Source organism: Kryptolebias marmoratus, linkage group LG5 (assembly GCF_001649575.2).
Source record: "Kryptolebias marmoratus isolate JLee-2015 linkage group LG5, ASM164957v2, whole genome shotgun sequence".
Lineage (NCBI taxonomy): Eukaryota > Metazoa > Chordata > Actinopteri > Cyprinodontiformes > Rivulidae > Kryptolebias > Kryptolebias marmoratus.
In genome coordinates, this window is record NC_051434.1 from 2425157 (window position 1) to 2439071 (window position 13915).

The 13915-nt window shown below is 39.8% G+C and overlaps 1 protein-coding gene across 4 annotated transcripts; it reads left to right on the plus strand.

Moving 5' to 3' along the window:
• The first annotated feature begins 102 nt into the window (after positions 1-102).
• znf384a (zinc finger protein 384 a) lies at positions 103-13655 on the plus strand. 4 transcript variants are annotated; one of them, XM_017427683.3, is made up of 11 exons: positions 103-256; positions 2650-2717; positions 3407-3725; positions 4618-4740; positions 5167-5321; positions 5415-5491; positions 5612-5836; positions 8364-8531; positions 9905-9983; positions 10149-10307; positions 10623-13655. In XM_017427683.3, exons 2-11 carry the CDS (start codon positions 2655-2657, stop codon positions 11031-11033), a joined length of 1779 nt encoding a protein of 592 aa, XP_017283172.1. In that variant the 5' UTR covers positions 103-256; positions 2650-2654; the 3' UTR covers positions 11034-13655. The 4 variants fall into 4 exon arrangements, with proteins under 4 accessions (XP_017283172.1, XP_037831722.1, XP_017283175.1 ...); XM_037975794.1 differs by having other exon boundaries at positions 5612-5681; positions 8377-8531; XM_017427685.3 differs by lacking the exon at positions 103-256 and adding an exon at positions 420-587.
• Positions 13656-13915: the final 260 nt, after the last annotated feature.

The window sequence follows — 13915 nt, forward strand, 5'->3', positions numbered from 1 at the left end:
TCACACACCGCGGCGCAGGTGCTTTAGTGGCTACGGAAGTGTTGGCGTTTTATTTTGAAAGATGAAACCGGAAAAGCCGTCGTTGAAATCCGTCCCACTTGACCCACGAAAAAAGAACTGGAGGGAAAAAAAGAGAAAAAAACCGAAGAAAAAAAAGGCATATCTGAGACCTTTGAGGGGCGGATTTGGACAAAGTTTCCCAACTGTCCCGTTCCGAGGAATCTTCGGGGGGGTTGAAAGGGAGTCCAGTTCACCGGTAATTAACTCAGGAGTTATAATTCGGTTGTAAATTAATTGTTATTTTCAGTGTGTCTGAGAGCACCGTCGTCTCGGTCGCCGGAAGTCTGCATGAAGCTGCGTCTCCAACAGAGGCAAACGGCGTCGACGTTTTTTTTTTTATTCGAGACTTTTTTTTTCTCTTTTTTTATTTTCTCTCAGCGAGATGAGCAGGGAGTGAGGAATGGAGGCTCAGGGAGCGAGGATGTTTGTGTTTGCTGAGCGGAAAGCGGGTTAAGCAATATGAACATACAGGCCTCCTTGTAGCTTGAGTGAACAAGCCAGCGAACAAAAGGAGAAAATTAATGGAGGCAAGTTAGCGTTAGCTATGTTTGTGTGTCACCCAGATAACACCCTCAGCTCCTGGCAGGTCGCAGTGTAACACCACAGTCAGTGCCGACAGCATTCCAAGATGTCTCCTAGTTTTTAACGATCGCTGCTGGTTTTATTTTTGCCACATTTCATCAATCACTGCTAACATTAGCCCGCAGTTAGCGGAGCCACAGTTTTGGAGCCAGCTTCTGCTCTCTCGTCAAAAATGGCTCTCAGAGCACTGAAACATTGACTTTTGTTATACACAATTAATTCCCCCTCTGTAGTTTTTTTTTTTTTTTTTTTTTTGATGGTGAGTTGCGGAAAAGCTGCAGCATGTTGGGAATTAATCAGCTTTTGTGGCTTTTCCCATTTTATATGAATTGGCTGCTGCAGAGAAAAGAAAGGAGGCTCATGAAAAACAAACATACCCGAGTTTATGTTGCATGAAATATGTTGTACCTGAAATATTTCAGGGTTTGTTATGATTGCGTTTATTTTTCATGCGCAACCTTTGCTTCTCTAAAAATGTTTACTTATTATTTTTATTTAAACCACCAGCTCAGCTTTACTAACATGTAATTACATGCATGCATTTTTTGGCGGGTATGGTGGCAATATGACTGCATGGCAACCAAAATGTTTCTCATGCATTCAGAAAGCTAAACCTCAAAACTAACTTTTCTGCTGTGAATATGTGCAAAAGAAAATGAAAATGCATGCCAGGATAAAATAACAAAACTAAAAATTTTCCTTTTTTGTGCTTAAAAAAATGTCAGTATGAGATGATCAGGAAATAAGGTCAACTGGAAAAATTACATTTTCTGCTGAGGTGCAGAGTGAATGCTGAGCGTTGACTGAAAAAGCTGAAACACTAGCTAAAAGCTAAATGCTCTCTAAAAACTCAATGTTGCTAAAAGTGGCTAAATGGTTGCTAGGAGCTAAAAGTAGCCAATCACTAGTTAAAAGCAACAAAAGGCTGAAAGTAGCAAAAATGGCAAAAGGTTAGCCTACACCTAAAAGTAGAAAAGGCTGGCTCACTGCAACAAAAGACTAGCTAAAAGCTAAAAGTAGCAAAAGGTTAAGCTAAAAGTAAAAAATGGACAAGCTGAAATGTAAAGTTGCTAAAAAAAACCCTAAAAGTATTAAAAGGATAGCTAGAAGTTAACAATAACAAAAACTAACTGAACTTAAAATGTAGCAAAATCTTAGCGGCTAAACTTGGCAAACAGTAGCAAACAGCTAAAATTAGGAAAACAGTTCAATTCTAATAATATCACTAGTTTGCTGAGAGAGAGATCAAAAAACACAACTTTTTTAAGGATTTGAAGCATTCTTTAAAAAAAATTCAGTGTAATATTTGAAATGTTGTAATGTTCTCCATGAGTTTAACGTTTTGATAAACGAATGGTAAAAAAAAAATGGCTGCAGTCCCAAAAAAGTACAGTAAGAAAGAGGAACACAATAATATGGAAGCTGACTCACATGCTGACTCAGCATTCACAAGCCAAATGTTTTTTTTAAAGACTGCTGTCAAAATACAGTTTCACATTTAGCAAAATCTAATTTTGTTTTTAAAACCAACTTACTGACATGTTAAAAATTAAGCAACCACTACAACATTTTGTAGTTTGGTCACAGCAACACATTTTGTGCAAGAAGTTAACAAAGAGGTGCATGGGCTGTATAAAAGGCTGAACATCATTAACATGTGCCTATGTGTTCTCCTGAAGGTCATTTTTAATTTCATCCCCCCTGGGATGAACATCTTTGCTTAATTCCTTTCACACCTTCTCTGTAAATTTGGTCAAATATGTAAATTGATATAAAAACCCTCCAGTTTAAATGACATTTCTTGATACAAACAACTTTAATTTTAGAGCTTTAGCGGACATAGCAGGTTGGATATGTCAGCCTGTGGAGGAGAGGACACAAGGAAAGGAAATAAGCTAAGATGATTAAAAGGCAGCCATGCATGGTCTACTTTTATGTAACAAAAAATAAAATAAACAAGGAGGGGAAGGACAGGTGTTTTCTAAGTGTGTTGCTTTGTAATTACAGAAATAATGGACGATTCCCATTTCAACTCATCATACTTTTGGTCTCCCGTCCCCACAGTACAAGGACAGGTAGAGACAACCTTATTGTTGGAATTGTCTTAAAATGCACATGGTATAGTGGTGAAGCGATTATCACTGTTTTTGGAAAAACAGTTGCTGAAGTTAAGCTCTGTGTGAAGTCTTTTTTAAATATTTCTTGGTGTATTCACTCGATCATATGATCACTCCTGTCCCTCTCCTCTTTCATCTCTTTGTTTTCTCTTTATTTCTGTTTATTTTTTGCATCTCACCATGCTTTCGTATTCTTTTTTTCTCCCATTGCTTTCTTCTCTTCTTCTGTCGCCTCACTAATCCAACATCCTCTCCACTCTTTCCCTCCACTTTCCACATTTTTTGCCCATTTTGATCTTTTTACCTCACCCTCCTGTCCTCCCATCAACATAATCCACAATTTCATCTCTTTCATCATTCCATGTTTTTGACTTCTTATGACATCCTCAACTTTTCATCTTCATTTTTATTACTTAATTGTATTATCCTATCATGTTTCAACCTGACTGGCTGTCCCTCCACCTGCACCTGTTTCACCTCCTCCCTTTTTTGTCATCATGTTTCTCATTTGTCGTAAACTTCCTCCTTCATTCTTCACCAACCCCCACTCTGTCATCACTTCGCTCCCCCATGCAACATTTTACCTTCCCTCTCTCCTTTAATACTTCACCCTTCCCTCTTTCCTTCCTCCTCTCACCCCTGTCTAGATCGAGAACGCCATGTTCCTGAACAAAGCAAAAGATCAGCTGGGTCCAGACAAGGCCAACGCGCCCCCCTTTCCTCACGCCTCTGCATCTTCCACCTCGTCCCCTCACTACCCCACAGCTGTGCTCGCCATCCCGAGTTCAGTGGACCCAGGGACTGGGGTGCGGGTGGTCCCCAAACAGGAAGGAGGTGGGGGTTCAGCAGGAGGCGGTGGAAATAGTAACGCATCTTTAAGTGGAGTCGGTGGCCACCTACACCAGTCCCACACCTCCCAGAACGTCACCGTTGTGCCTGTTCCTTCTACGGGTATCATGACTGCAGGTGAGAAAGAAGCAGTTTTCTTTTGCTCTTAGCTGAGTCGTAACATCCTCTGCTCATTACCATTTCTTTATTCTGTTATTATATTTCTTGGGATCACTTTAAGGAAGGGTGTTAAACAGAAAAGAACACTGAATATTCATCTGCAGGTGCCACTTATCCTAATCTCCACAGGTTTTTAAGTCGCAGTATTAGCAGCTTCATACAGCAGTTTTAATGTGCAGCTTTAATACAACCTCAGTGCTGAAAAAGTCCAGAAGTTGTGTAAGATGTAAATAAAACAGAAAATCTCATAAACCCATATTTTATTCACAGTAGAACACAGTAAACTTACCAAATGTTGAAACTAAGATTGTGCATTTTTGGAAAATGTAAGGTTACTTTGAATGTTTGAGACAGGTCCATGTTTCCTTCTGTGAAGAACCTCCTCTTCCTTTAACATCAGTCTGTAAACATCTAGGACCTGAGGAGAGCAGCTGCTGGAGGTTTTAGAGGGAATGTTGTCCCATTCTGGTCTAATGGAGGTTTCTAGCGATTCAACAGTCCTAGACCTGTCTTTTCTCAATTTTTTGCTGATTTTTGAAGTAAATGTTGCTCTAAGACCTATTTATTCTTTTCTGCATTGATGGAGCATTTTCAGATGTGTAAGCTGCCCCTGTCAGAGGCACTAATGCACCCCCATACCATCAGAGAGGCATCATTGCATTCTGTTTTTATTTACATTTTACACAACGCCCCATCGTTTGTGAAATTGGGCTTTTACAAACTACTGTTTCAGTTTTGAATACTGGCAGAGCTGAAAATATTTATTTCTTTGACTATAATCTTGGTTGAAGTGAAAGTCGTAAACTGTCTAAATCCGGACGTCAGCTTACAGCTTCTCCCTTCCTCTCAGCGGGGTTAGTGATCACCACCCCACAAGGCACGCTGGTCCCCACGGCCTCCACGCAGTCCTTTGTAACTGGACCCCACACCGCTACCACCATGATCGTGTCTGCAGTGCACCCCTCAAGTGCAGGTAACACACACCTGCAGTTTTCAGCATGCTAATTGGAGAGTGGTGTGTCATCAGGACAAACCTTTTCCTTAAACTTCTGTTTATGAGAGGTTATCTTAGTATTTTATTAACTTGTGGTCAATATCTAAAAACTCACAAGCTTCTGATCAAATGATAAAAATGCCCAGTGATAAATATTTCACTATTATTTTATTATGTTGATGCTTATTAGTTTTACTAGTGTTTTAATTTCTTGAAACTTTTACTTCCACGCACTTGAAATCAAATAAACACTCACAAGTCATTTTCACCATAAACACCTTTGTTAGTACAATTTGTGTTTATACGCTGCATGTTTCGGATGTTTCTGTAGATATTGATTTCTTCACACTCTTCAGTAGTTCAGTCAGTCTTCGCTCATCACCCCCTGACTTCCTTTTCCTCCAGATAAGAAGGAGGACATTGCTGTCCCTCCTGCAGTTGTCATGCCGACGCCATCAAAGCGAGGCAGAAAGAGCAAACAGGTGATGGGCAGAGTGAGTGGAGTCCTTCCTCCAGGAAGTGATGCTTTAATATTGGCACATCTTGCTGCTGGTGGACAGGTGAGGTTCTTCTTCTTGGGTTTCACTAGTGTTGATTAGGTAATGAGTTATTATATATTGTATCATTAATGTTTTATTGTTTCTGTGTTACAGCATCACGGTGCAGACCCGTATGATCTGTCAAATGATGAGGATGATCATACCGGCAAAGACGGCCCCAAATCCTACAGGTAGTGGAATTATATTCAGATTAGAGAAACTAATATTGTTTTATCTGCGGGTTTATCTCTTCGGGCTGCTGTGTACTACTGTAAAACTTCTCTTGTTTCTCTCCCTGTTCTGCTGCCAAGGTGTCGGATGTGTGCAGTGACGTTCTTCAGCAAGTCTGACATGCAGATCCACGCCAAGTCCCACACTGAGGCCAAGCCCCACAAGTGCCCCCACTGCTCCAAGTCGTTTGCCAACTCCAGCTACCTGTCCCAGCACATCCGCATCCACAGCGGGGCCAAGCCCTACACCTGCACCTACTGCCAGAAAACCTTCAGGCAGCTCAGTCACCTCCAGCAGCACACACGGTACTGGGCTAACTGGTTTGTGAGCTCCGGTGTGTGTGTGTGTGTGTGTGTGTGCCTGATTGTGTTTGTAGTCCCTGTTGTGAGCTTCTGAGTGGTGATAAACAACTGCAGGAATGAGATGGAGAACTGGTGATAGGTTGGAAGAGTATTGACAGCGTTACGCTCTTGTTTCACCGTTTAAGTATAATTTTTGAAGGTCACAGAAAGTTTAATGTATGATTGGAAGGATTCTGTAAAGCCTGTTACTGAAGGTAATGTTATTTTAGCAGCTATCATCAAATTCTGGTTATTTAGCAGCTGGAAATTGTTACAAGTGTCTTTCTGATCCGGTCCCAGGTATTTAAATTTATTAGCAAATACCAAAGCTCAGTCTGATTTAATTTTCTTAAACCAAACTGATGCAAACCTTTTACTGTAAATGCATTAAAGTTATTGAAACTAATGTCAGTTTTAGTCACCGTGCACTGAGAGGAGTCTTTGTGCTCAGCTAGCTGAAGTGTCTGTGATAGATCCCATGCTCAGAACTGTCAACCCATTCATTGCTTTATCCGTTCTTACATTATCACACTTTACACACTTGTTTGTTTGTTTGCATCTCATAAATGGCCTTGCATGCTCTGCTGTGTTAGATCAACAGAACTGACCTGCATGCAGAAAACCAGCTTCTGATCAAATGATAAATCAGTCCTTTGTGGAGCGAAACTCAGGAATGACATCAGGCAGTAGAACACCAAATATTATTAGTAATTATAATAGTGGGTTAGTAAGTTTTACTGATGTTGGTGACAGATGTTTTTGCACATCTCAGGTTGAATATTTGTTTATGGATAGGTCTTAACTCAGCTCAGAGATCTCCTAAAGGCAACAAAAGCCCATTTTCTTAACCACAATGATGAGGTCAACTGAATTCAGTCACTTTTTCTGTTTAAAATAAAAACTTAGTTTGAGTTATCTGAGTGACCTTCTTGCATTCAGACAAGTTTAAACTGGAAACTGTTTCTGCAGAGTCATGAAAGCTCAAATTACAAACATTGGAGGTGGTTGCTTTTAGAATATTTCCACAGATTGGACATGTTGGTTTTGCCCTCCCACAATTCTTTATAGCAGCTGTTTAATGGTGCAACAACATAAAACAATAAATATCAGCTGTACCCAGTGACCCTGGTTTTGCTGTATCCAAAACTACCTTGATCGGGACTCTTCTTGTTATCTTAAGATCTCTTTCCTTACGTAACCTCTTTAGGTTTCACCTATTATCTCATCTTCAGAAACTTCATTGTCAGTAGAGTCACTAAAACTCGAAATACAAGCCTTTCAGGTCAACTTCTCATAAATGTTGGTTTCTTTAGCAATAACAATGTGAGCTGAGGAAAAGAGACTGATGGGCAGTAGTCTCTGTTACCTGTTGACTCTGTCTGCAGTTGGCATTGATGAAATCACCTGAGTCCTGACACGTTGCCTTCAGGACAGCAAAGTGAACACAGCTCATTCTTTCTACTTTAACAGTACCATTTCACATGAAGACTCTGAAACTGACAGCAACAACTAGTTGACTTAAAATTGATTGATTTTACTTATTTAGTTTTGGTTATAGAAGCCAGCTGGTGGCCCACTCCCAGTCCTGCTGCGGCTGTGGTCGCTGTTGCTGGAAATTTCTGTCAATAAAATGGACATATTTTTTATTACCTCACAGTGTATTATTGTAGAAAGCAAACAAGCAGCTGTAGGGAAAGAAAGGATTTAATAAAAGTTTTTTGTGAGTTTAATTGCCTTTAATTGAACCCATGTCTACAGACTCATTTTAATCTAAAAAGGTATTACATAAATCCTACCAGCATGTGTGCACTTTGCTTTGTGACCGAGTTCAGTAATTTAAATCAATACAGCCTTTTTTCATTTTTACTGCACTGCATGTTTTACACCTGACACATGTAGTAAAGAGTCACTAATCAAAAACTAATAGGAATAATTTTACTAATCATGCATGGTGATAAAACCACCTTTCTCACCTTCACTCTGTCATGTTTCTAATAGATGTTTTAATTTTACATTTGAGCTTGTGATCCATCTCCATCTTTTCATTTTGCTCTCTGCCGTGCTCTGGTTTTCCATGCAGATTTCAGATCATCTGTTTTAAGCTGGATAATTTGCTCCACCTGCCTGCCTTTAAGTTTCATCTCAGTTTGAATGCAGCCGAGTCAGACTTTCAGAAACACACTGCACTCACTGCAAGTCACACCAAATGGAGAGAGAGCGAGAGCGAGAGAGAGGGAGAGAGAGAGGGAAAGCGTGACTGTGCTTGCTGTATGTTTGTTCTGTGTTTTCACAACTCAGACACAGCAGAAAGAGCACGCTGTCAAACTTTATGATCTGTGATCAACGTAATCAATTACAGATCCGTTAGCGCATGATTTGGTCTTTAGTTCACGGTAAAGTTTGGTCATGCTGTAGCTTAAAAATCTCTCGCTGTTTCTCTCTCTGTTTCTCTCTCTCCAACCCCCCCTCCACTCTGCAATCCCGGTGTTAGAAACCACACTGAGGCCAAGCCCCACAAGTGCCCCCACTGCTCCAAGTCGTTTGCCAACTCCAGCTACCTGTCCCAGCACATCCGCATCCACACCGGGGCCAAGCCCTACTCCTGCTCCTACTGCCAGAAAACATTCAGGCAGCTCAGTCACCTACAGCAGCACACACGGTACTGGGATGGTTTTCCATTGACCACATGTGTTGTTCTGTGTGTATGTATGGGAGCAGGTGTGTGGAGGGTTATCCTACTGTGATTGTTTGATGGTTTTGAGTGTTTATCTGTTTGTAGCATCTGTCAGAGTTGGAAGGAAAGGGATTTTTCATTATGTTTTAGAAGAACTGAACCAGACTGGCTTTTTAAACTTTATTGGACCTCGACTGACTGCATGTTACCTGTAAGCTTTAGTTCATAAGAATTGTCTCCTTTCAACAGCATACATTGTTACTGAATTCTCAATCTGGGTGTTTTCAACTTTCTTGTGCAAAAAAAGTGCATCCACAGCAGGTCATAGAGCCATGTACCAAAATAAATTACTTTTTGCAGAAGTGAAAGTAGAAGAAACTTTAACATTAGAAATCAATCAGCAGCCAAACAGTGCACAAAGTGCTTCATAATACAAAAGTTAAAACAATACAAAAATGCCAGAGTGCCACTAGGTATTAACAGCCTGCCTGAGTAAAAGGTTTTAAGATTAAATTTAAAAAGAGTCAGATCAGTGATAGAGTATAATAGTCAGAGCTTTAAAGAAATGATCACCAAATGGCGGTCCGTGGGCCAAATCTGGGAGGATTCGTTGAGATATTTAAGATATTTGTATGCATTTTTTTTATTTTAAAGCAACCCCAAAACATCAGATATTATAAAAACAGGCCAATTTATTCAGTGTTGTAATGTTTTAATTTACCAGTTCATGTGAGGTTTAAACTGGGTCATCCTGAGACTTCTTCAGTCTGACAGATTATTAAAAATGAACGACACACAGTTTGATGCAGAACCTTGATCCTCCTCAACTTTATGCTTATTAAAGACAAATGCTGTGTATGAACCCCTAAAGCTGAAGGGTACACTAACATCCGATTTGAAAGCTGGGAAGCTTCACAAACATTATTATTATTAATATTATTATTAATTTGTGTTGTTTTCCTCTATGGCTGGCCCCTGAGTAACTTTTGCTGGTGATCTTTGCTTTAAAGCTTCAGTTTGAAAACTTTATCTCTGCTGTATTCAGTGTGTTGTCTTTGACTGAACATACATGCATGACCGTGTTTTGTCTCTTTCTGTATATAAACGTCTTATTTCTGTTACGCACATTCGATTTAATTCAGTGCAAGTTTATTTGACAGGCGTTACCAGAAAAAAAGGTGTTGCAAATCAAATAATGCAACTATCGCAGTGTATAAAAGTCTTCCAGCCATGGCTAATATGCAGACTTTATCTCTGGTTAGGCATTTTAAAGAAAACTCTACATGATTTCACTATTTTTGCAAAGTGACTTTTAAATATTCAGTAAAATAAATGTATTTTTTCTTTCCTTTTTTCAGAATTCATACCGGTGACCGACCCTACAAGTGTAACCACCCTGGTTGTGAAAAGGCTTTCACTCAGTTGTCAAACCTACAGGTGAGTTCACCACTGACCCTCTGTTCTTCCTACCCTTCCATCACATCGTTTTGTGTCGCATACTTATAAGCTTACTGTATTTGTTTCTATCTGTTTAATCTGCGAGCTGTTTTTGCTTTCAGTCTTGTATTTTTGCCCACTCTCCTGTATATCTCTCTGTCACAGTCTCACCGCCGCCAGCACAACAAAGACAAGCCGTACAAATGTCACAACTGCAACCGCGGTTACACAGATGCTGCCAGCCTGGAGGTGCACCTGTCCACACACACCGTCAAACACGCCAAGCTGTTCTCCTGCGGCCTCTGTAACAGATCCTACACGTCGGTACGCTCTCAGACCTTCAGTTAGCAGATACAGGGAGGACGGGCATGTAGGGAGATGAGCAGTGACTCAGTAAAAAAGTTATGGAGTGTTAGTGATAGTATGTGTTCAATTTGATATGCATTCATGGAGTATTTCTGTTTAAATGACCAAAACGCTGGCTGAAAACTAAAAGTAGGAGAAGTTTTTATCAGTTAGACAACACAGATGAAACAGATTTTACTAAATACAAAATTTATTTGTGAATAGAAGAAAATCAACGACTTATTTTTAACCTTAAAATGTAAATCATGTTTCTTCTTTTGTGTCTTTTTCTAGGAGACCTATTTAATGAAACACATGAGGAAGCATAACCCCGACCCGTTAACGGTGGCTGCGACAGTCGCTGCCCAGCAGGCCCAGGGTCTTACACCGGGTTCTGGAAGCGGCCGGGGCCGAGGCCGTGGTCGAGGCAGAGGCGGCGGCAGAGGAAGCCAGCTGCAAAGCCAGAATAACCCAAGTAACACCAACCAGAGCTCTAACGCCGGACCCCCAGGCAGCTACCAGCCGAACCAGCAACCCTCGGAGGGCGTGGTTCCATGTCCCTTTGATCTACACCAGTACAAAACAGTGTCTGCAAGTGAGATCCAGTACAAACCGGTCGCTGTGGGCGACCTGCCGGTGACCCATAAAGACCTCTGCCTAACCGTCTCCACCTCTGCTATACAGGTGGAGCACATGAACTCGTAGGCTGGGTCCTCCCGCTCTGTTTGTTGGGTTACTAATATCTGCAGTGTAAAAAGCTCCATACAAACTTTTCATTTAGCTACAGTCAATATTATGGTCTTCTTTAACAAACAAAAGGAAAGAAAAAATGGCTAACGGGAGAAACTGTTTCCGCCCTCATCAGTCATCTGGTTTAGACACTGAATTTCACAGTGTGGTGTTTATATTCTCATTTAAGTAGCTCTGACGGACATTTTGAAAAGGGATTGATATGGTTTTGCAATACAATCAAAAGATAAAAGTCAAATTCATCCAGTTGTGAAGCTTAAAATGTTGGGTACATTAGGTTGCCTGTTAGATTGCAGGTTCCTCCAGTAGAAGTGCTGGTTAAAGATGGTATCTCACGGGGCTGCGACTGTTGGAGACTGAAAATTATAAGAAAATGTGCAAATTATCTGATTCAGTTCTGAGTGTTTGTGACCAGACCATACCAGTCAGTGTATGAAAAGAACGGTGTATTTTTCTGTGCACAACTTGGAAAAATAGTCATTCTTGGCTGTGTACATTGTTTGGTTGTCTGCCTCACGTCGTACCCACCTTAGCTTGTTTTGTACCCTCCTTGGCATCATTTGATCATGTTCAAAACTCAAGTGACAGAACCGTGAGTCGATGAGAAGCCTCTCAAACGTTCCAAGACATAAGAGACCCTCTCATGTAGGCCTTCTCCAGCTAGTCAGCCCAGTGAGATGCCACCTTTAGGAGGTTAAAATACACATCTAGTCAGAAGTTTAGACATTCTTTCAAAACATCAAGCAGTTGAGTCTAAAACTTGTAGGTGTTTCTGTGTAAATCTACATCTGTATTTTAATAATTTGTCAAACACTTTTCCTAATCCAGCACTTCTGCTCCAAAGCATTGACGGAGGAAACAAAATGAAAAATATCCATGACATTTATGGCGCACAGATTAGTGTAACTTTGAGGACATGCAGATTACATTCATCTTAACTTTCTGCAATATTCAGTTCAAGTGGAAACAAGGGGAGAAAGGACAAGAAGTCACTCATGAAAGAATCGAAACAGCAACAGAAGTGGCATTGTGTTGTTCATCTGAAGACAAATAAAGTTCTAAAGGCACTGTGAGACAAGCCTGCGGAAAAGATCATGAACAAAAAGGAACCTCAGAGAAAATGATGCAGCGTTTAGGGAAGTATGGCTGATTTCTGCGTCTGCATCTCAAATGATTCATTTTCCACTCATCTTCCATCGGAGGAGCGAGGATTTCTTTCAGAGCCCAAAGCACTGAACAAAAGAAACCGAGCAGTTCAGGAATGTACTAAATCTGAGGAATCTGCAGCCGAGTGAGATGGAAACACAAGAGAAAGAAACAGTGGAGGAGTCCTAAAGAAAGCACTTGATGAAGCTTGTACTTCATGCCTATGTTTGTCATCGTTTGTTTGTTTTTCATATATATAAATCATATGTTTGTATTTTTCTACCAACAGAGGATTGTGTGAACATACGGAGAGAAAAAGTGAGTGCATGAACGTGATAAGAACAGGGAGAAAAATCCCATTTTTTTTAATATTCCAAGAGGAGAGCTTATCTTCCTCTAAAGAATGACGAGAGCTCAGCTTGTTATTGTCAGAGTGGCTGATGGGAAATAATGATTGTGTGATAAACACAGCTGACAGGTACTGTTATCAACCTTTTTGTTTTTTAAGAACTTTTCATACATATTATTGCTACTTTTCATTATAACTGTAGTGCAAATGTTATCCACAGTATATTCACTCTGAGGCATTATGGTATTGCAGTATGCTGTACATAAAATAGATAGAAAAGACTTTTTCATTTGTAAAAGGGAAGTATGTCTTGTGTACAGAATATAAGAAAACAAAACAAAAAAAAAACCTGTGTGTAAATTACTGAAGACGTCCCAGGTTGACCCTTGTTTGGCTGCAAGAAATATATAAATTTCAGGTCTAAAAGGTTTAAAGTTGCTCTTTAGTTGCTTAAATAATGGTATACAGCATTTCTTTTAACACAACCATACATGATACAGATTTTAATTTAAACAAGAAACCAAAGTAATACAAAATATTTTGGGAGGCCTATTATGAAGACAGTTGCTCAAGCTATTCCCACTAATATCTGTGTTCATAGGTTAATTTTAAATTAAAATTTTACACAAAAGAGTCCCATTCCTTAGAAAATAATGTTATTTTGGTTTGGTTTGTTTTTATTATCAGGAATCAGTTCACAGTTCCCCTTTCGGTGCTGTTTAAAAGTAAACCACTGTGATCAGAAAGCCCACTTTTGACAAACTTCTAAATTATCTGAAAATGTAATTTAAAGGTTAAAGAGAAGATGTGACCTGGGACACTGTGCAAGCTGTCTAAACCCAATCAAAACGCTCGAGCAGCCTGTACAACAAGCCAACGGTCTAAATGTATAACCAACCTTGTATTTTATTGTCTTTTTATGAAAAAATAACATAGCAATGTTCCTGGTAATACAGTTATTAACTGACCTATGTTACACTCTTTGCATACTGTATGCACAGTTAAACCTCTTACTCATCTGAACAGACTGTTTCTTCCCTTATGGAGAATAAAATAAAAAAAAAACTGTTAATGATGGAAAACCATCGCTCTCTGATTTATTTATTTTTATCATCATCCGAAGATGAAGGCTGAGCATTAATATTTTGACCAGTGTGTGTGTTTGTTTGTACCATTAGTAAAATATCTCATGCTCCAGCAGACATATTTGAATCAAAGAAAGAAAGTAAACATTTCATAAACACATCTACAGCTGATTAACTTTTGGAGTCACCCCAATTCAAGATGGCCACCACAGCTAATCAACATTAGCCAATACAAAAAAGGCTGTAATCGAATCAGT